Below are 20,820 nucleotides of genomic sequence, written 5' to 3'. Positions count from 1 at the left end.
CGGACCTCACCAGACACAACCCCAGCGTCAGTCTTGGGTTTTAGCGGACCAAAGCTGACAGCACCAAACAGTGGCCGGGGCTCATGGAGGCTAGAGGCAGAGTACCTGGAGACAGAGGCGGCCTGGGAGGTCCCCCCACCCAGGCCACTGCCAGCACCAACGGAGGGTGCTGCTGGTTTCGAGAAGCTGAACTCCTGGGTGGTGCTGGGATGTGCATCTTTGGTGGGGAGGATGCTGCTGGATGCTGCTGGACACTGCGATGGGCTGTGAGAAGCTAAAACCTAATGCTCCAGAAAGGAACTCAGAGGCAGCAGGAGCAGGCCCACTGCTGTCCATACTGGTAGCGGTGGTGCTGGATGGGCTGGAACCAAAAGACTCGGACACAGCCTGGGACACAGCCGGTTCAGGACTGGCGCTATAAATAGGTTTGAACACAGCTGCGTCTGACGGCTTGAAGCTGAACTCTGAGGTGCTAAATCCGCGGCCCTGAACGCTTCCAGGGGAGAATACCGAAGAAGACCCTGTGGACAACTGTCCGAATCTCAGTGGTTGACTAGACCCCGAGGAGGGGGGAACAGAGGAGGCGGAGATAGCGTTAGAGCCGCCGAAGCCGGGTGTGTGCTGAGCAAATCCGCCGGTCTGTCCGAAGGCAGAGGTCTGGGGAAAAGCCGAGTTCTGGTTAAAGACAGAGCTCTGACCGACCCCGGCCGGCTGCCCGAAGGAGGGCGGCGGGCCGAACCTGGTGTCGCTCTGTACAAATGACGGGGTCTGACTCCCAGAACCGGGCATGCCGAAGGTCGGGGCCTGTCCAGACGCCGTCCCGCCAGGCTGCCCGAAAAGGGATCCGGTCTGGCCGAAGGCAGACGATGTACTGAAGAGCGAGGTCTGGCCGGTGCCCTGGCCGAGGGCAGGCGGCTGCACGAAAGGGGCGTTCTGCTGGCCGAAGGAAAAGAGCCCCGAGGTCGGGGCGCGCGGAGACTGAAACGCTCCGCCTTGTGTTCTGCCGAAAAGCCCAGACGGATTCATTGTGTAAAAAGCCCAAAAATACGGCCTTCAAAAGTCGAAACAGAGTTCTTACAGCGCGGTAGATTTCGGCGTCCTTCGGCCTGGGAGATTATATCCGCGCCTGTGTCACATCTGCGGAAATATACAAACTGGCAGCTCCCCTGGCCTGGTCACTGCGGACACTGCGCTCCTTCTGCTACAAAAATGGGCACAGAAACAGTCTCAACTGATGAGCACAGGGTACTTGGGGTCTTAAAATGTGAGCAACTGTGTAGCACAGGGTCAATACCAGGGCAAGTGCAGGTGGGGCAGCCATCTTTGGGGAGGGCACTACGATCTCCGGTACAGACAGTAACAAAGAAGGCAAGAAAAGTGGTGAGGAGGAAGAGGAAGGGCCCAGGGACTCGACGTCAAGCCAGGTACGCAGCTGGTCCTCGAACCTGCAGATCCAAGTCAAACAGGAAATGGCTCAATGTTTATGCCACAACTCACATGAGAGAGTACACGTGTGTAGCATGTCTGTTCTCCGTCAGACCTGCGGCTCTGTTCTTTCTCCTCCTCAATGCGAGCCAGGAGGTCCTGGGGGCTGGAGGCAGCATCCAAAACAGGGGCAACACCGGATCCGGACTCAGGGTCCTCAACCATGCTGTGAAACAGCTTCTGTTGAAGACGTGGCCTGGCCATTCGAGGATGAGGCCACATGCTCTGGTGACACCTGCAATGGCAGAGACTTTGGATAAGAAGCCAGTATTGTACATCACTCTTGGGGATATGAGCAAGACTGGAAGCTGATGGCTTTCCCTCTTCTTCCATTTAATAGTAAATAATATTCATTAAATCTGCAGGTCACTGTTAACAGTCTATCTGGAATGTGTTAGATTTACATGGCTGGCTGGCTCTTACCCTGCCTTCCCCTGCTGCTTGTCCCTGTGCGTCTGCTTTACGGCATCCACCCAGCAGGACGGCGGTATGAAGCCCTGCAGCCCATCGCTCAGGAAATACACCGAGATTTCTCCGTCGTCACTGATGACATCTGAAGATGGTGGGATAGGTTCACACCTGCATGGCATCCCCAGTAGGCCCCCCCAAACGTCAGACCCACCCCACCCCCCTCACCTTCACTCACGGGGCACCCAGGAGGGTTCCAGTCCCGGAGTTGGTGCTCTACACAGAGCATGACAATTTCGTCCCAGGGCACCTCCCAGAAAGTGGGCTCCTTGTCCGGCCCCCCACCTCGGCCCACACAGTCCTGACGCAGCCTCTCCAAAAGGTTCTCCAACTGGGACATAAGGAGTGGCTGGCTGTGGCGGGACCATGGGATTTGAGATACGTACTGGAAGATGGAGGCAACCAGCTGGCTCCAAGGAGCTGGGTGGGGGGAGCGGTGGCAGCAGCAGAAATTTAAGGAAACAGACTAAGAAGCAGCCACTTAGCAAGAAGTCCGAATTCCGAATCTGAGGCATGGACATACCCCCCACGGCTGGCAGCGGCCAGTCGGGCAGCCGCAGGCTCAGGACTGCCCCCTGGAGCCACTCCAGGTGCTCAGCCGAGTTCCAGAGCAGATGTGGTAGGCAGTCACCACCCCCTGGCACCGAGAACTCTGCCACGGGCCAGGAGAGGCCAGCCAGACTCGGGGACGACACAAGGCCAGCCAAGAAAGCCAGGACAGTGTTGTAGAGGCCGATGACGGGTGCAGGGCCCTGGGAGGGCAGTCCCGCCATGTCACGGTCCCTCCGATCACGGTGAAGCCTACCAGCAAACTCGCGGCAGAGCCCGGCCTCCACAACCTGCACCAACGTCTGCGAGACGAGCCGGGCTGGTGCCGTGGAGCGGGCAGCGAGCCACCTGACGGCATGGCGGATCTGCGGGGAGACGGGGGTGATGGTCAATGGGATGGTTCAATCTTACCGAGGCCAGCGACAACATGCACACTCACCTGCTCGGATCCTTGGGGTTCGTTCGTGGTCTCGGGGATATGGACGAACATGTACTCTGAAATCAAACCTTCCTCAATGAGTGTCTGAAGCATGAGGTCATACAGGGAAAGGAAACCGATGGTCAGACAGGAGGAACAAACCAACTGTATTAGCTCTGCATACGTAAACATAGCCTCAAGAGAAATGCTATAAGTAAAGTAAGCGAATCCCACGCGACACCTGTTGTCATAGACACGGTTAGTGTCACACCTTCCTCTAGCCGTTCATCGCTGGCCCTGTGCCCAGCCTGCCCTGGGACCACCACCACCACCAGAGGAAGGGCCTGTGGCCAGGCATTAGCCTGCTGGATCTGCCGGAGTTGCAGCAGGGCGGATAACAGGAAGATGTCCCCGTCTTCCTCATCAGCCCCGGGACTGACTGCCGAGGGCAGCAGCATCAGCAGGGCGCCCATGCCCATCAGCCCCTTCCGCTTCTCCAATGCCAACTGGCCTTCCTCGCTGAGGGGCCCGCGGGCCACCTGACCCACAGTGAGAAACATGGCCTCACTTCCTGCACTTGCACCCTTCGCAAACATCTGTGTTACCACAGGACCTGCTAATATCACATAGTGCCAGACTATGCTAGGCTATGTTAAGCTATGCTAGACTAACATTAATGACAGAACATGCAACACAGGGGCATGAAGCCTGTCGATATTCATCGGCAAGTTCCCCCCTATCTGCCACACCTTCACACACACGTGCACTGTGTGCATGCGCTCCCCCACGCTCCGCAGGCCGCTGCTGATGCTCAAGGTTTGCATGTGTCCGTTGGGGACCATCTCCCTGTGTTCTTGCTTCTCCGAGTTACCGAATTTGGACTCCAGCCATTCTGTCAAAATCCTGCATCAGAGATGGGAGGGGGGCACAAATGTAAGCTCCAGGACCTCTAAACCCAACTAACACCCAATCCCTCCCCGAACGACACCCAGTTCCCCCACTTACTGGTTAGCAACACTGGCATCTCTTTCATGATCACTTGGCAACAAGAGGGCTGCCTTCCAGAAGATTGTGTCAGATGGGTTCGAGACGCTTGCTGCCACCAGACTGAGCAGGTCCAGTGGCCCCCACACAGATTCGCTGAAGTGGATGGAGATGTAGATGAGCACATGGAGAGTGATGGATGGCTAACAGCTACTCTACAGTAGCACCATACCTCAGGAGCTGCTGGTAGAACAAGTGGACCTTCATCTGATGCTCGGTTTCCCTTCGCATCTTCGCCAACCTGCAGAAGGCAGCAGCACTGGTTGTCGCGTTGAATACAGCCGTCTATGGGAGCGAATGCGTCAACAGAGCCGCCATCTTGGGACGGGGTAGAGCTCCTTTTAAATGAATGAACGTCTATCAGGGACAAGCTGGCATTCAGAAATAAAGAACCATAAATGGGCAAATTTGAGAAGCGATTTTTATTGTCTTGGTTCATTATAAATGTCAGACATGTATTTACGACCGAGCCACGAGTAAATCGACAGAGAAGCGGGTTTTCTTAACACAGCCTACTTTTATGTTCAAAATGTAATGCACATATAGGTATTTTTTCATTCTTCCATTCGAAATAAACATACACTACTCTCCTACTACATGCAGAACAATGCAAATACAAAACACAACAAAAAAGGCCAGCAATGTTAGCTGAAAGACCCTGGTAATTTCCATGATAAGCCCCATTGCGTTACCACTCGTGCATTTATGCAGGCCGGCCCGTGGCATTGGCAATATAGGCAAATGCTAAGGGCGCCATTCATCCAGGGGGTGCCACAAACGGAGGAAGAAAAAAGTGTAACATTCCACTATTCTTAAAGCTAGTTGGTATTAATGTGTCTTAATATGAAAAGAACAAGCCCACATGAATTTACCTGCTTAGCAAAGCCTATTAAGTAATAATAATAATAATGATGATGATGATGATGATGATGATACGTAACTTTCCTATGAGCCGCCCCCCCTTGTAACCTCCCTCAATAACGAACACAAGTTGATCTCTGATCACGGGCATTTATTCACATATCTATCCGGTCGAGCATGCCGTGAGAACTAGATAAAATAAAGCACATACATCAAAAAATGAATCAGTAAAAACACAGGCATTTTCCTAAAAATAACCAAACACAAACCTAAATAGGCTACAGCTTGCTCACGCCATTAACTTATGACTGCAGCTCATACAATAACTCCAATATCCATGAATATTGACGTTATAACTTAAAACACTTTCTCAGCCGCATAACAAATGCTGCACTTATAACTGAGCAAAACGAAAATGTTACCAGCAAAACTGACCAGACCTAAACCCAAACGCAACATTAGTTCCGCTATAGTTTCCCTACACCTGGGGGGGGGGGGGTGCCGGCGCTGATGCTCGCCTAGGGCGCCTCATCAGCTAGGACCGTTACTGCATTTAAGCATTTAGCAGACGCCTTTATCCAAAGCAACGGGCATTTGTATAGACTTGTAGAGAACTATAGTCAATGAACTGTACACAATACATTTTCCAGACAAGGAAAATACTTTATTATTTTTTTTACATTTACGGTAATATGAAAGATGAACATCCAGTTACCTCCTTTTTGGAAAAATAACTATAGACAGGGCAGGTCTATACACACAGGCATCTTGTATATATTTGTCAAGAACTATAGCCAATGAACTGCAATATATACTGGTGTCAGTACAGAAGCTGTGTCTTTCCTGTGACGTGGGAAGACAGAGGCTCTGTGTCTAGTATTTAGTATCCTTATAACAGTACTATTTTACACAGTTTCTTCCTCAAACTGCTGGTCTGTAGTTGGAGAGTATGTACTTTTGCCACATGGTCTTCTCTCAACTTGTGAAAGCAAGACAAGTGAAATTAAATTGAGCGATGGTTGCCAATGCCATCTTGAGTTTCAGCAATGTGATCACAAAGATTAAATATATCATGAAAACCTACATCTGCTTTCACAACCCTGTTCAACAGAGACTGGATGTTGGAGGCTTGTCTGATGCACTGCTCAGCTGAGCCAATCGCCTTTAATTAATTTAATTAATTAAATTAAACTTAAGTTGCTTCAAAATATTGTTTTAGTTTTGTAATTGATGCAATTTAAGTTTTAACAATAGCAGTCAGTGGTCAGAGACTTTTGCACAGTGTCAGTAAAGTAGAACAAGTTTATCCACAATTTCTACAGATTCAAATGAAATAATAAATTGATCATAACTTACAACTTGGAAGCCATTCTTGAGAAGTTGTTCAACAAAAGATGAAATCTTCAACAGAATCTGGAGCTCTTGTCTCGCTGGAAGCAGAGGTAGAGTGACTTTACATGTGCAGGTCTCCTCTCCTTTGGCACCTTACAGGGTCCTCGTCACCCAGTTTAATTTGCGGTTTAGAAGCATTTTTTTTAAACATGTTGGGATTCAGTTGCAGCGCGCTGACTTTGTGTGTTTCGGGGCATATCTCAGGACGGCAGGATACCAAAATGGCGAAAAAAAAAAAAAGTTTACGTCATCAAAATGGCGCCCGTGAGTCTCTTTGGGTCCTAATGACCCAGTATTCAAATTTAACACGAGTGTCTGGCTGCAGAAGGGGCCTGACAGCGCGTGTCCCCTGTCAAGCCCCTTCCTCTCTCAAGCCCCTACGTCATTTCCGTTAAAACGACAGATTATCCGGAAATTCCGAGGTGACGATCTCCCATTCAAACATGGCTGCCTCCATGAACACGCTGTTGTGTGTTGTTGCTTTATATTTCAGCAGATTTGGAGAGAGATTATTTTTTCCAAGAGACAAACAAACAATCCGTCCTGTGGACAAATCCGTCTTGACAAACCCCAATACGTAATTTCTGTTTAAACGAGGGAATCCGTCTCAAACCTGAACAATATAGTTGTACATATGTGTGTGTAAATAAATGTAGTGCTACTGTATGTGTTATTATTGTGAGACATCAGACTATAGCTAATATGTACTTTTAATCATTTTCTTGTGCCATATTTATGCCGTCAAATATTGTACTTTAATAATGTCAGCATTTAAATGTTTATACGGAAACTTTTAAGTCATAATCTAATAAACATGTTTTGTGCGTTATTGGTTATTGACAAAACGTATTTGTTTTACCCAAGATATGTGCGACGTAATAACATCATTTTAATAACGATGTCTAGAGTCCAGTGTTCCAACATAGATGTAGAGTCTAGTGTGCCTAAATAGCTAATTAGAACTTTCTTACCGTGTATTACACTATATATCACATATTAGAACATACCTTAATATTATGTAAACATATGACGAAGTCAGTCATTTTTTAATAAAAAAAAAACAAATAAAATTTTTTTTAATTATATTGTGAAGACAATAATATAACGTGAAGTTGAAACAGTTGCATAATTGCCTAATTTAAATAAACGATTGCCAGTAAAAAGTTGTGCTTTGGTACTGGCCATAATACAATATTTTTACTATGTAAATTTTTTTCTAAGGAACCGATGAGAATTAAATTTCTACAAGAAAAACTACTATTCTAGTTATATACAAACTATGTTGTTTTTAATAATAATAAAAAAAATCCTCACAAAACAGCAAAAGGTTTATTTTTCAAACCAAACAGGATGTCAACAGAATACAGTATAAAACACTTAAATATACGAACTACTTTATAAAATGACAACAAATACTATATACAAATAACAGATCTTTGAAAATATACAATAATTTACAGTACTGCTGTCACGCGCGTGCGGTGCGGGTGAGGCGCAAGGACGGGGCGACGAGCAAAGAGGCAGGCGAGCCGGCAAGATCAGGGCAAACGGGAATTTATTAAACTGACGAGGACTAGGGAACATCGCACGAATACGCTCACAGGGTAATAACCACAATGACAGACAATGGACTCAGGCAAGACACGGACTGAAATACACAGGACTGAGCAAATTAACTAGACACAGCTGGGTACAATCGGGAGAAAACACGTGGGTAATCAGGGGGCGTGGCACACAGGAGGAGCGGACGAGCCGGGCATGACAACTGCAATCAGTGATTAAGGATTTTTCACTAAAAACAGATGCATATATATGACTAATATATAAAATAACTGACATCGGGTGCGGAGAAGCAGGCGAAGGGAGCCGTGAATGCGAATAAACGGGGTTTAATCAGGGTAAAAAGGGAATCACAGGGAACAAGGCACGTAGCAACAACAACGACAGATCTGGAGAATGAAATAGAACACACTGAAATACACAAGACAAACAAGATCAAACAGGAAAGCTGGTAACAAGCTGGATTCACACGAGATAAATGAGGTGGGCGTGGTCCACGAGGTCTGAACGATCGGTTGTGACAATAACAATGTACTGTACAGTGAACCTACTACGCTAAACCACAAAACACGATTAAGCTCTTGTCGGCTGTGTTTTCTAAAAACAAATGCATGTCTTTGAAACATTTGAAAACTGAAATAAAAAGGGATAGACAATGGTATCTTTCTCTTCTTCAGTGTAATATTCAGTTATGAAGTCCATCTTGCCACTCCTGATAACGGTAAGTCACGTCGGAGTCACGTCGTCTTGTCTCTCTATATATTTGTATATACAGTAGCTGAGATTACTATAAAGTTTACTTTGTCTTTGGCTGACTTTTTTATGTGACCGAGCACTACTCTTAGGACTTTTTTAAGGTAAACATGAGTTGCCTGTACTAAGGCGATGAGTTCAACACACGCGTATTTCGATGTGATAATTAATTTTTAAATAGTTAAGTCATACATTCCACGACTTCAGAATTATCCGCACGACAAGATGGATTGTCTTTCGAACGGAAATGACGTAGGGGCTTGAGAATGGAATGGGGCCTGACAGGACACGCGCTCTCAGGTCCCTTCTGCAGCCAGACCCTTCTCAAATTTAATGGGATTAGGAGCGGAGCCTGCATTCAACTACCATGAAAAAAAAAAACAACTAAATACTAATCAGATATGAAACCAAAGCGCTATGGCAATGCAGAAGGGATGGGGCTAAAGGTATGAAAGAATGATAGCTAGTAATAAACAGCTAAACTTGTAATAAAAAGCAGGCTCCGAAAAGACAGCCCACTGTGAATACGCTCAGAGTCCTAAGGACCTAGGATTCAACTTACCTAGTATTTCGCCGAGCTGGGCCTCTCCAAACGCTAGCACCGTGCAAAACCCTTGCAGCACCGTGGAAGACTCTCTCACTCCAGCGGGGGCGGGTCCGTAAAGAGATCGGCTGCCGCTTTCGCCGAGCTGGGCCTTTCCAAACGCTCTCACCGTGCAAAAGCAATGTAGCACCGGAAAAGACGCATTCACTCCCGCGGGGGGGTCCTCTGGGCTCGACTGCTGCTTTCCCTGAGCTTCCCCAAACGCTGTGCCAAAAGCCTTGCAGCTTCTGAGCAGAAGCGTCCACTCCTGAACTGGGGGGAACAACGGGGGAGGGGGTTTCGGCGCTCATGCAGGAATATTTTGCGACTTTGCTTTTCATCTGGGATTTAGCTCTTTACATAGAAGGTAAACATTGTGCTCTGAAATATCCAGAATGTTGCAAAATAGCAGCGAAATGTTTTTGTTTTGAAATGGGCTGGGGTGTTTGTATCCATTTAGTTTCGTTCTTTGCATTCCCCGTACACGTGATAGCTTTATGGCAGTAATTACTCTGGGCGCCTGCCTGTCTGGGTGGTCGGCTTCTTTTATCTTTTGTCAGTGACCAAATGGTGAGCTAGCAAGAGGTACTAAAAATAGCTTTACAGCAGGGAAGGACCAGGCACAGTTACTGAGCAGAAAACGGTCAAACGGTGGCAAAAAGCAACCAAATATATAATGGCATGCCCTTTTTATTTTCTTTTAATAAATTGTTTTTTAGAAGTCAGCATATTTTATACAACAAATTATGCATTTTGCATGACAAATTGCAGTTCAGAGTGTTTTCGAGGCTTTGGAATAAACAATTACCCAAATGTCGGGAAAGCCCATTGAAATGAATGGGAAGCGAGAGGCATAAAGCACTTTGAGGGGCTTGCGCAGTTACTTGGAGCGTTATAAAAGCAAACCATTTGAATATGTTTGCTCTAAAGAGATCCAAATTCATAAAAAAGTACAAGTCATTACATTTAATTTTTTTTACATTGATTTAACAATAAATATTGTAATTGCCGCAAAGTGTCGCACTTACTTTGACCGGCTTTCCACGGTCTATGTCGACATCTAGTGGTAAAAAAAAAGCATTACATTACACATAAGGGATGACTTTTTGCAGTAAAGACGACATTTTTTGTATTCGCAAATTTTAAAAAAAAATATTAATAAAACTATTAAAATTGGGTCACGAGGACGCGCAGCAGAATCATAGGATGGTGAAATTTGAGGAGCCAAAGTGTAATTAACATACCATTCTGACCGCGTCCCCCACCTCCGCCCCCCGTAGCCCCGCCCTTCAGTGTCACTGTGAGGGACACCTTGAAATTCAAATGTGAAAGAAAGTAACTTTTAAAAATGATAAGAACTGAATTTATATTTCTAAATAAAGTGATAAATCGATAGTGCAGTTGTAAAACTTCTGCACGACTTCGCCACCACATCACATTTCCATCCATCCATCCATTTTCCAAACCGCTTATCCTATTGGGTCGCGGGGGGTCCGGATGCTAAGTTATGTTGCTGCTCATATACATTTGATTTATGTCTGTCTTTGCCATTTAAAGACCATGTTGTGACTCGGGCAACTTTAATATAAACTACTGGAGCTGAAATATTCTCAGTTTTACAATCCCTTGATTAATATGGAAGATCGTAATTTAATATAAACAGAATGGTAATAATGAAAGTTTGCTTTCTTGTCACAGTAATCTACCGCAACGCACCGCATACCATCGGAAGGCTACTGCGATTCTGAGCAACATTGGCAATATGATCCATTTTTTTCGCCGCTATTACCCTGAAATTTCTGACTGAAATCGCTACCCCGCTCTAACGCACACTAGGACTCACCCACTCTTCACAGCGAGCCAGCCTTAACTGGAAACTGCCCCATGGCCGAGTGGTCTCATTCGTCCGACTCAACGTAAACAGCCTTCCGAAGTAAGGTGTATTCTGTTCTCCGAAGTAAGGCGTGGGTTCGAATCCAACTTCCGACAAAAGTTCTTCAATCACTACAGCAGCAACTGGTTAGCTCTAATTGCTTTCTTTTATTTTTGCGTTTCAGGCAAAACTACATAACACTTAAAGACACTTCCGGCATGTAAATGGAGAACGAAATTATAGTTATACCGAATCTCCTACACACAATACCAAGGTTACCAACTTTGCTCAGCTGACCGGAGTCAGACGTTCAATTCGCCATAACCCGGAACTTCATCAGAAGTAGTTAGAAAATGGATGGATGGATGGATGGATGGACGGACGGACAGATCAATAAAAGTACAGGACATCCATTTTACAAAGAACCGTCAACACTAAATGTGTGCACTGGTCATGCTCCTGGAAATTAAACTTCTTTTCTGAAAAGCAGCATGTTCATAAATTAGCTGCTGTTATACCTTGGGGAAACAAATGCAGATGAAACTGTAAAACAAACTGCAGTGGCAAAACAGTTCTGGCTGCCCGCCAGCCCTTCTGCCTGTGCTGCCCTGCCTGCCTACCCTCCTGTCCATGACATCCTGTCGGCGACATGCCACAAAGCAACCCTTCTTTGCCACAGGAAATGTCTGGTGCAATTTCTTTTTTAATTGTACATGTCAATTGCATAATACCTTAAACTAATTCTTTATTATTTCTATCATCATCATCATCATCATCATCATCATCATCCTGATAAGTATTTCATTAGTATTCCACGGTATTTTGATTTTTCAGGAATCATTGTGTGTACTGTATACTTTTAAATTAGTTTGCACTATATGTAGTGTCTCTGCACCTGTGCCTTACGTACTTGCTGCAGCTTGCACAACAACTTCTCTCAGGCATCAGTATAGTTTATCTAATGCAATATTTGTTGTTTGTTTATTAAGTGGTTTTAGGTATTTTGTGTGTTCCACTTAATTTAGTGTAATTAGTCCTAGTTGACTCAGGTTTAGTTTGATATTTCCTTCTGTTTGTTCCTCTGCATCATGCTACTGTCATAACATGTCAATGTCTTACCTAACTTTTGTGCATTATGTTTTGGAGAGAAAAAAATCATGACTTTTTTTTTTAGATTCATCCACTGATTCTATCACCTCTGACACATCCCCCCTCAATATTTGTTTGTTTGTTTGTTTATGTATTTGCTTGGGGGGTGGAATTAACAAACAGAAATAACTGAATGAATCAGGGTAGTGAAAAACATTTATAAACTTATAATTTTGGTATTGGTATGATCCTGTTCTGGTTAGTTAGCCGAGGGAGTAAATCATCAGGAGTTTCATCTCTCAAACTCCTACTACACTCACTCAGCATCACAGTATGGACTCCCCAATGCAACTGATCTGCACGTACTCTGGGAGGAAACCTGGTTCGGGAACAGCACCATGCAGGACAGACGAGCTCTACAGAGGGTTGTGCGATCAGCTGAGCGCACCATCTGCACCGAGCTCCCTGACCTGCACTCAATCTACAGCAGGCGGTGCTGGACCAAGGCCAAGAAGATCGTGAAGGACCTCAGCCATCCCAATAATGGACTGTTCATTTCATTAGAATCTGTAGAAATTGTGGATAAACTTGTTCTACTTTACTGACACTGTGCAAAAGTCTCTGACCACTGACTGCTATTGTTAAAACTTAAATTGCATCCATTACAAAACTAAAACAATATTTTGAAGCAACTTAAGTTTAATTTAATTAATTAAATTTTATTTTAATATAAATGTAAGTAATTAGTCAACATGTTTCAATAGCTATGATTATGTACATTACAAACCTAAAATAATATTTTGAAGCAGCTTAAGTTTAATTTAATTAATTAAATTTTATTTTAATATAAATGTAAGTAATTAGTTAACATGTTTCAATAGCTGTGATTATGTACTTTACTCAGTCTAGGAGCCATCAGGATATGCAAATGTTATTTATCCAAACCACTGTGAAACGAACAGTGTTGATGATGACTGGACTGTTTCTTTATTCAACTAAAAGTAATGAATCAAATCTAATCTTTATTTATGACTTTTTTTAATTTTATTTTATCCCCAGTGCTTCGAGCAGGCATTTCCTGCTCTGCCCCGTGTGCAAGAAGACACAGCCAAGCCTCTCAGTGCATCTGGCTAGGGTGTGCATGAAGAGGTCTTCGAAAGAGGCCATCCAGGAAGTGATGGAGAAGGAAAAGCAGAATTCCCTTGAACTTCTGCAGTGGGGCAGGGTCTTCAGCTACAGGCTGAACTTCAGCTACATTATGCCTGTCAAAGTGTGTCAGCTTAGCCATTTCAGAACCTCTGCTAAAATCATCCTAGTATTTGTAACGACCATCCAGTGCAGCCATGTATTTTTTGACTTGGCCACTAGCACACCTCATACAGTACAGCTAGTCAATCTGTCACTGACTTTTTAAACCAGTATAATTAATTATTTAATTGAGCTGTTGGTGAAATTTAACAAAATCATGGAACGGCTGAGGTGCCGCTGGGGAGAAGTTTGGGAACTGAAGCGGTGTTCATCTAGCCATCCAACTAGATATCAGTAACGCTTTAGAAAACAGAAGAAGTTATTACTAGTTTTTATTGTGTTACTCTTAATTTGCACATGTTCTAATGTTAAATTGTGTCATTTATTCTAAGTCAAAGTACACTTGCTACCCAGATAAACAGCTTTAAACATTTCTTTGGACTGCCTAAGACTTTCACACAGTACTGTATGTCTTAGAACATAAGAAATTTACAAATTAGAGGAGGCCTTTCGGCCCATCAAACTCATTTGGGAAGAACTTAACTAATAGCTCAGAGTTGTTAAAATCTTATCTAGCTCTGATTTAATCATCTCTCCCAATATAATATTGGGATAATTTATTCTCTTCAGAGGCCTCCATAGAATAGTGCATCCATCCCCTCACTTATGTTCAGACAGTCAGAATAACAACAGCATCATCAATTTCACAGCTAGATTTAAAAATTGCTTTAACATAGAGTGATTACAGAAAAAAAGGTAAACAAATATTAACAAGATTATTAAAACGTAATAGACATATTCGTCATTCAGACATATTGCGCTTTTTTAAGAGCAGAAGGGATACATTAAATCACGATTATATTTTGTCCATAATATATATATATATATATATATATATATGCAGTGGTTAACACTGTTGCCTCACACCTCTGGGACCCAGGTTCGAGTCTCTGCCTGGATTACATGTGTGTGGAGTTTGCATGTTCTCCCCGTGTCCTCGTGGGGTTTCCTCCGGGTACTCCGGTGTACCCCCACAATCAAAAACATGCTGAGGCTAATTGGAGTTACTAAATTGCCCATAGGTGTGCATGTGAGAGTGAATGGTATGTGAGTGTGACCTGCGATGGGCTGGCCCCCCATCCTAGGTTGTTCCCTGCCTCGTGCCCATTGGGAACTGGGATAGGCTCAGGAACCCCCGCGACCCAGTAGGATAAGCAGTTTGGAAAATGGATGGATGGATGGATGGATATATATATATATTTATAATTTTACATCATTATAAATGAGAACTATAAGTGATTGCTAATTACTGTTAACTAATGTCCTGTAATCAGTGGAGGCACACGGACACTTTGGCCAGTTATCCTATTTCTTCAGCGCCAGCCCAACACCCAGCACCACAGACAGTGACCTGTGTTACTGTGACATCTGGTTCCTTCATTGGCTCTATTTATTTTTCTAGAAATAACTAATTGGCTCTTCCAGACTATATGAAGAGAATATTTTATTTTTATTTAGACTAAGAAACTACAGAAAATCAGCTCTGCATGTGATCTCCCCTTTACTGCTCAAGGAGGGCACACGCACATCAACAAATATCAATGCAACAATTACAGATGAACAATTTCTCACAGCTTCAGAAGAAGTCAGAGTTCTGTGTAATTCAGAAATTGTCTAAGACCTCTGCTAGAACATTTTCTGCACTTCAAAATAAATGACACCTGGGTCCATTAAAAGAAGGTGATGCTGCCTGAACCACCAGCCAAGGCTGGGAGGAAAGGGAGGAACACTAGTAAAATGAAGGAAGAAAAGCAGCCCACCCTATCTCATGGTCACGGATACAAAAGTCAGGGAGTGTTATGAAGAAGACACCACACTTAAGACCATGGTTTTATGCAGTGAATTACACCAGAGAGAACTTTTGCATTTTAACTGTGTTACGTAACATTCCTCAGCCTTCATTTTTTCCCACAGAATGCAGGACATAATTTACGGTGCCAAACAAAACAGCGGAACTGCATTGTAGCCAATTATTTGTTTCAGTAGTTTTAAGATAAATAGAACATAAAATGGTTGTTTTACTTAGGTAAAAATCCAGTTGAAACAGACTTTATTTTAAAAAAGTTACATTGGCTTTAAGTGATGGCACATGTCGCTTGTGTTAATACTGCTTTGATTTTGAGGATGAAGTCTGAAGTGTAGGTGACATGCAGAAGCATGCAATTTGACGTTTGGGGATTGTAGTTTTTAATGGGACAATTTGAATAAGGAATACTGGTAATATGCTTTTTAAGGGGACAGCACACGAAAATTATAATACAGAGTATTAAAAGAACCGCTCTTTAAAGGAACTGAATTATCTTAGTGTATTTTACATCACAAGCACTCTCGGTCCGTTGGGGAGTCCGTCCCACTGTACTTGGAGAATGCTGCCATGCATTAATCATAAATTTCATTCAGTTGTGCGACAGAAGTTCCCTTCTAATGTTTTCTTCAACATAACAAAGTCCCACGGTAACAAAAGCGCTGAGGCCAGGATCGTTAATTGCAATGTGGGGAATGCAGACCAGCTGGGGTGGGGGATCGTGCTCAGTCACGGTAAAAGGCAAACGGGTAAATTGTGAATACGCTCTTAATCTAACTACAGCTTCTTGAATTGTGGGAGGCGTGTGTAACATAACGTTGTTCCACATACCAATATCACTACGTATCGGTATCGCAAAACAAAGTTTTAAATGTTAAGATTCTGTCATTCTGAAAATCAGAGTATTTAAGACATTATGTTACATAGCGATTTGTGGAGATAAATGCCCTCGGACAGTAGCGTTCATTTCATATTAAGTCTCTTTAAGTCATTGTTTTATGTTATGCAGGATGAATGTGCGAATTTTAATTAATCATCCTTTAAGGGTTATATGCTTACGGTGTTGTATACTATTCTCGGTGAACAAGTTAACTTATAAAAGTCTGTTCCTCTAATTATAGAATAATATATAGAATAATTATACAAGAGCTATAATTATTATGATGTTATTATTTAATTGTGTGGGCCGTGTTGCTTGATTACATTTGACTCTTCGGCACGTGGGACGCTGCCGGTTTGAAAGACGCAGCTTCACTTGTTTTCTGCACCAAGATGACGAGGTACGTTGCTTTTCTGCTCCCATTTTATCGGATAATTTTTCTTATTTAGTATCTGTCAAATTTGCATGTATATTAAAATATGTTTGGTGAGTAAAGTCAGTATATTGCTTTTAAATAAAGTGATTTTGTTCCGGGGTACAATGTTAATTATATTTAAATTTTATGCGCAAAGTGTAGTTGATATTTCGCTTTTCCGCGTGCGCTTTACTGCGCTTAAGTAAATAATTGCGCTTGCTTGTGAGTAAATTAGTTCATTGCTTTTAAATAAAGTGAATATTGTTGCGGGCTACTGTGTTGGTTATATTTAAATTTTATGTGCAAGTCGGCTAGTTTCCTGTGCCGCAAAGTCTAGATGATATTTCACTTTTGCACGTGCGCTTTCCCGCGCTTTCATGTTGCATTCGGAAGAGGATGCGGGTGGTTGCGCTCGGTGCTGCCTACAGCAATGATATTCCAGCAGACCAGGAGAGGGCAGATGTATTGCAACAAACACAGATAAAAGTAGTGAAGCAAGACCTGAAAAGTTTGTTTGGTGACTAAAATCAGTATATTGCCATTTAGTAAAATTTAAAATTGTTCCAGGCTTCTTTCTTGATTATATGTAAATTGTATGTGAAAGTTAACTAGTTTCCTATGCTATAATGCAGTTGTTCATTGCGAAGGTGTCAGTGCAGAACTGAATTCCATGTGCCAGGAGTGACTGACAGCTCTATTGTATTGCTTGTGTGTTTTTCCTCATTCAGAAACAAACGAATTGCAAAAGCTGTCAGCTGGAGCAACGATCGATACTGGGCAACTTGGGACAAGTGGATGGAAGTGATTGACTGGGAAGATGAGGAAGAGCTGTGCTCCCCAGCAGAATCACCCTCTGACCAGGCTGACCGTTCCATCGTGTCACACACCCGAAAGCCAATTGCCAAGGCAGTTAGCTGGACGGATGATGTGTATTGGGCAGCCTGGGACAAGTGGGATGAGATCATCTGCTGGGGTGAAGAAGGAGAGTGCTCCCCAGCAACTCCACCCATCAACCAGCCTGGGAGGGATAAGGGGTTAGACATGCATGGGTTAGAGGTTTTTCTGTTAAATGAAAGGACAGTCTCCATAAAGCCTGCAGATGACCACCAAGACAGGCTGAAAATAGGAGCCGTAGTGGTCGACCTCTGCCAGTTTGAGCTAGATGGTGTAAATGATAAATTTGAAATTGTCGAAATACAAATTGGAGAGGTCAAATTGGAGGAGACTGCAGAGAGGGGTTTTAATTCAGAATTTGAATTGGAAATTATGGATGTGGAGATAGAGGTTGTAGACAGTGAATTCCAGCTGAATGCTCTTAATTGGGAAATTGCTGGAACTAAAGTGGACAAATTATTAGTGGAACACCTGAACATAAATAATCTAGAAGCAGGCAGTGTGAAGGTGTCCACATCAAATGGGAATGTGGTATATGTCAATGGTATGTGAGTGTGTTTGGTAATGATGGGTGTGAATGGTGTGTGTGAGGTAATGGCGTGTGAGTGAATGGTGTGTGTGAGTGACAGGTGTGTGAATGGTGTGTGTGAGGTAATGGCATGTGTGAGTGAGTGTGAGTGGTAATGGCGTGTGTGAGTGAATGGTGTGTGTGAGTATATGGTGTATGTGAATGGTCTATGTGTGTGTGAATGGGGAGTGAATGGTGTGTGAGTGACTGGTGTGTGTCTGGTGTTTATGAATGGTGTGTGTGAGTGAATGCTGTGTGAATGGTGTTTATGAATGGTGTGTGTGTGAGTGAATGCTGTGTGAGTGACTGGTGTGTGAATGGTGTTTATGAATGGTGTGTGAATGAATGGTGAGTTTGTGTGTTTGTGTGTGTGTGTGTGTGTGTGTGTGAGAATGATCTGTGTGTGTGAGCCTGCCCTGTGATGGGTTGGTGTCCCATCCTGGGTTGTTCCCTGCCTCGTGCCTGTAGCCTCTGGGATCCATCTGACCGCCTGTTCCAAAAGGCAAATTGATCCCCACATCCCTGAACAGGAGAAGCGGTTTTAGAAAATGGATAAATGTTCCCAGAGGTGTGAGGCAACAGTGCTAACCACTGTACCATGCATATGTATAGGATATGTAGAAGAATACCTGTTGCAGTTATCTGATGTGTGTGTTTTTCACTCTCCCTGCCGGCCCCTGGAGGTTTGGGCTTCCCCTTTGAGTCTGGTGCCTCCCAAGGTTTCTTCCTTCTAGGGAGTTTTTCCTTGCCACTGTCGCCTATGGCTTACTCACTGGGGGCTTTGGGTGGGGGTGCTCTAAAGCGCTTTGAGACAATGTAATGTTGTGATATCGTGCTATACTTTGTTGTGTAATTTTCTATTTACTCATGCAAATAAATAATTGTTTGATAACAAAAAGCACTTGTTTCATTCTTTTTACTGCGAGGATATCAGTCACTTCCCTTGTGCTCCTGCATTCAAAAATGAAAGTTTGTCCTGCCCTGCACTTAATTGCCATGGATTCTACGGGAATGCAGACCTCTACTTTGGTGGAATCCTGCTGTTGTTGTAGATGGTCTGCTCAAACGCTTTCACATTGTGTACAAGCAGATTTGTTTCTGTATCTCTGTAGAGAAGCATTCTTTTCTTCTACCTGGCAAATCCACAAATATAATAGCAATCCACCAAGGTGCAAGTGCACCTAGCTCTTAAAGAAAATGTTAGAAAAAATTAGTTTATAGCATGTTTAAACCATAAACACAGCAGTGACTGAGTACATCCCTTGTGGACCAGGCGCCTGGCTTTGACTATTTTTCTGCCATTAAACTAGCAAAGGTGGCTTGGCCATGACGTAAAATAACTTGTGCCTTTAAATTGTTAAAAAAAAGTCCTGTGTGTTGTAAAGTGAGGTATGAAACAGATACCAGGTCGTTTCAGTAACGGTCAGCGTACGTTTTCTTCATGTGATTTTGTGGTTTCAAATGTTTCATTGGAATCAATAGTATTTGCCAATTCCAGTTGCCAGGTAACTTCAATAATTTGAATAGAATACATGATAACATTTTAAACTAGATTACAGTTAATTGTTATTTTTCTGTTTAAAAAAGACAATTGCTGTAATTTACATACGACAAAACCTGTAAAAGACATTTTGGAATTCTTTTCTAAATGAAATGAAGGTACTTTGTTACTCCCCTTGGGGAAATTCTATTTTCACCTACCCCATTTTGCCCTACTTGACACATGGGCACAGACGAAGGTGACAGCAAGCCTGGCAGCAAAGGGCAGCCACCTGTAGGGACACCCATGGAGCTGGGGGTTTTACAGTGATTAACAGCAATTTTGCAATACTTTTCTGGCAGTTTTTTTTGCTAGGAATTTACAGTCAATTCTACACTGAAACAGACGTCATTCCTAAGCGCAGCATGGACTGCTTCTGGACACAGTATCAAATGCGACTTCCAGAGTCACTTGAGTAAGCTGGAGATGCTACATCCCCGGGTAAGATTACCTGCAGTAGGCAGCCTACCAAAAGAGGGCCTTTCCTGTTCCCTTGGTGAATTAGAAAACCAGTGGAGAGAGCTCTCCTGTTGCAGTTTCACAGAGATGAACAACATGGAGAACTTTGGATTGAGGTTTTGCAGTATGAGGGTGCTGAAGGAAAAAGGAGTTTTAAAGACATTGGTCTGCCTGTACTGCAGATTTTGTCTCTGCCCATTTCAGATGTTCATGTAAAGCGTGAATTTACTAATGTGACATTCCTTAAATATAACCACCGAAACAGAACGGTTGTAAATTTGCTGTCCAGATTGGTAGATGTACAACTTGGACTGCAAAGAGATGGACTGACACAGAGGCGGAGCTATGGATAGGCCTGGGTGGGATTGACAGCTGGGCCCACCCATTCAGATTAATGAAATTACATTTTTTATATATAAATTACCGGCTTCTAACTGTTCCTATACATCACTGTTGTTACTGTGGCAAGTACAATAGAATGTGTGAGCTCCCTCTAGTGGTGCTCTAGGTAGAACACCACAGTCGTAGGTGTATTATTGTTGCAGTCACCATGTTGTAAATATATAAGCCAATTTAAGAAAATTTGGGGTAATGAGTTTCACTCAGAAGTCCATCCATCAGCCACTTTTCCATATTTAAAGGCTGCAGGAGGATGCTCACATGGAAAAAAAAGACTAATTCATTTCTTTATCCAAAACTATTTCTTTCCTCATTCATTAAAACGAAAAGAGCTTTAACTTGTGCGTGCATTGCTTCATTTTAAGCAGCATTATGGAGTATCATTGAAGATAGAAAAGTTTATGAAGGGTCTGATTTTCGACATCTTTTACTCCTGGTTTGGGCTATAAAATTGGAAGGAGTTGCCAAACATGACCGT

General features: G+C 43.5%; 3 protein-coding genes across 4 annotated transcripts; 1 reads left to right on the top strand and 2 right to left on the bottom strand.

Moving 5' to 3' along the window:
- Positions 1-90: 90 nt before the first annotated feature.
- Positions 91-1,026, bottom strand: LOC125707674 (nuclear pore complex protein Nup214-like). The gene has a single exon (XM_048974957.1). It carries the CDS (start codon positions 1,024-1,026, stop codon positions 91-93), a length of 936 nt encoding a protein of 311 aa, XP_048830914.1.
- Positions 1,027-1,083: 57 nt separating this feature from the next.
- On the bottom strand, positions 1,084-3,281 carry LOC125707671 (germinal-center associated nuclear protein-like). Its single transcript, XM_048974954.1, has 8 exons — positions 3,192-3,281; positions 2,942-3,025; positions 2,477-2,867; positions 2,122-2,373; positions 1,909-2,038; positions 1,541-1,720; positions 1,295-1,445; positions 1,084-1,201 (listed from the first exon to the last, which is right to left on the bottom strand). The coding sequence occupies exons 2-8, from the start codon at positions 2,990-2,992 to the stop codon at positions 1,115-1,117; spliced, it is 1,242 nt and encodes a 413-aa protein (XP_048830911.1). The 5' UTR covers positions 2,993-3,025; positions 3,192-3,281; the 3' UTR covers positions 1,084-1,114.
- A 12,782-nt stretch (positions 3,282-16,063) lies between these two features.
- On the top strand, positions 16,064-18,774 carry LOC125707678 (uncharacterized). 2 transcript variants are annotated; one of them, XM_048974961.1, is made up of 3 exons: positions 16,064-16,467; positions 17,211-17,967; positions 18,028-18,774. In XM_048974961.1, exons 1-2 carry the CDS (start codon positions 16,460-16,462, stop codon positions 17,926-17,928), a joined length of 726 nt encoding a protein of 241 aa, XP_048830918.1. In that variant the 5' UTR covers positions 16,064-16,459; the 3' UTR covers positions 17,929-17,967; positions 18,028-18,774. The 2 variants fall into 2 exon arrangements, with proteins under 2 accessions (XP_048830918.1, XP_048830917.1); XM_048974960.1 differs by having other exon boundaries at positions 17,211-18,774.
- Positions 18,775-20,820: the final 2,046 nt, after the last annotated feature.

This window comes from Brienomyrus brachyistius, chromosome 14 (assembly GCF_023856365.1).
Source record: "Brienomyrus brachyistius isolate T26 chromosome 14, BBRACH_0.4, whole genome shotgun sequence".
NCBI lineage: Eukaryota > Metazoa > Chordata > Actinopteri > Osteoglossiformes > Mormyridae > Brienomyrus > Brienomyrus brachyistius.
This window is presented reverse-complemented; position numbering and strand designations above follow the sequence as displayed.

Excerpts from the sequence above, each read along its gene's own strand:
- LOC125707674 (XM_048974957.1), bottom strand. The coding sequence starts at position 1,026 with ATGAATCCGTCTGGGCTTTTCGGCAGAACACAAGGCGGAGCGTTTCAG.
- LOC125707671 (XM_048974954.1), bottom strand. The coding sequence starts at position 2,992 with ATGTTCGTCCATATCCCCGAGACCACGAACGAACCCCAAGGATCCGAG. Across the intron at positions 2,374-2,476 it reads GCCGCTGCCAGCCGTGGGGG|CTCCTTGGAGCCAGCTGGTT; the intron begins GTATGTCCATGC and ends CCCCCCACCCAG. Across the intron at positions 1,446-1,540 it reads GAGAAAGAACAGAGCCGCAG|GTTCGAGGACCAGCTGCGTA; the intron begins GTCTGACGGAGA and ends TTGGATCTGCAG.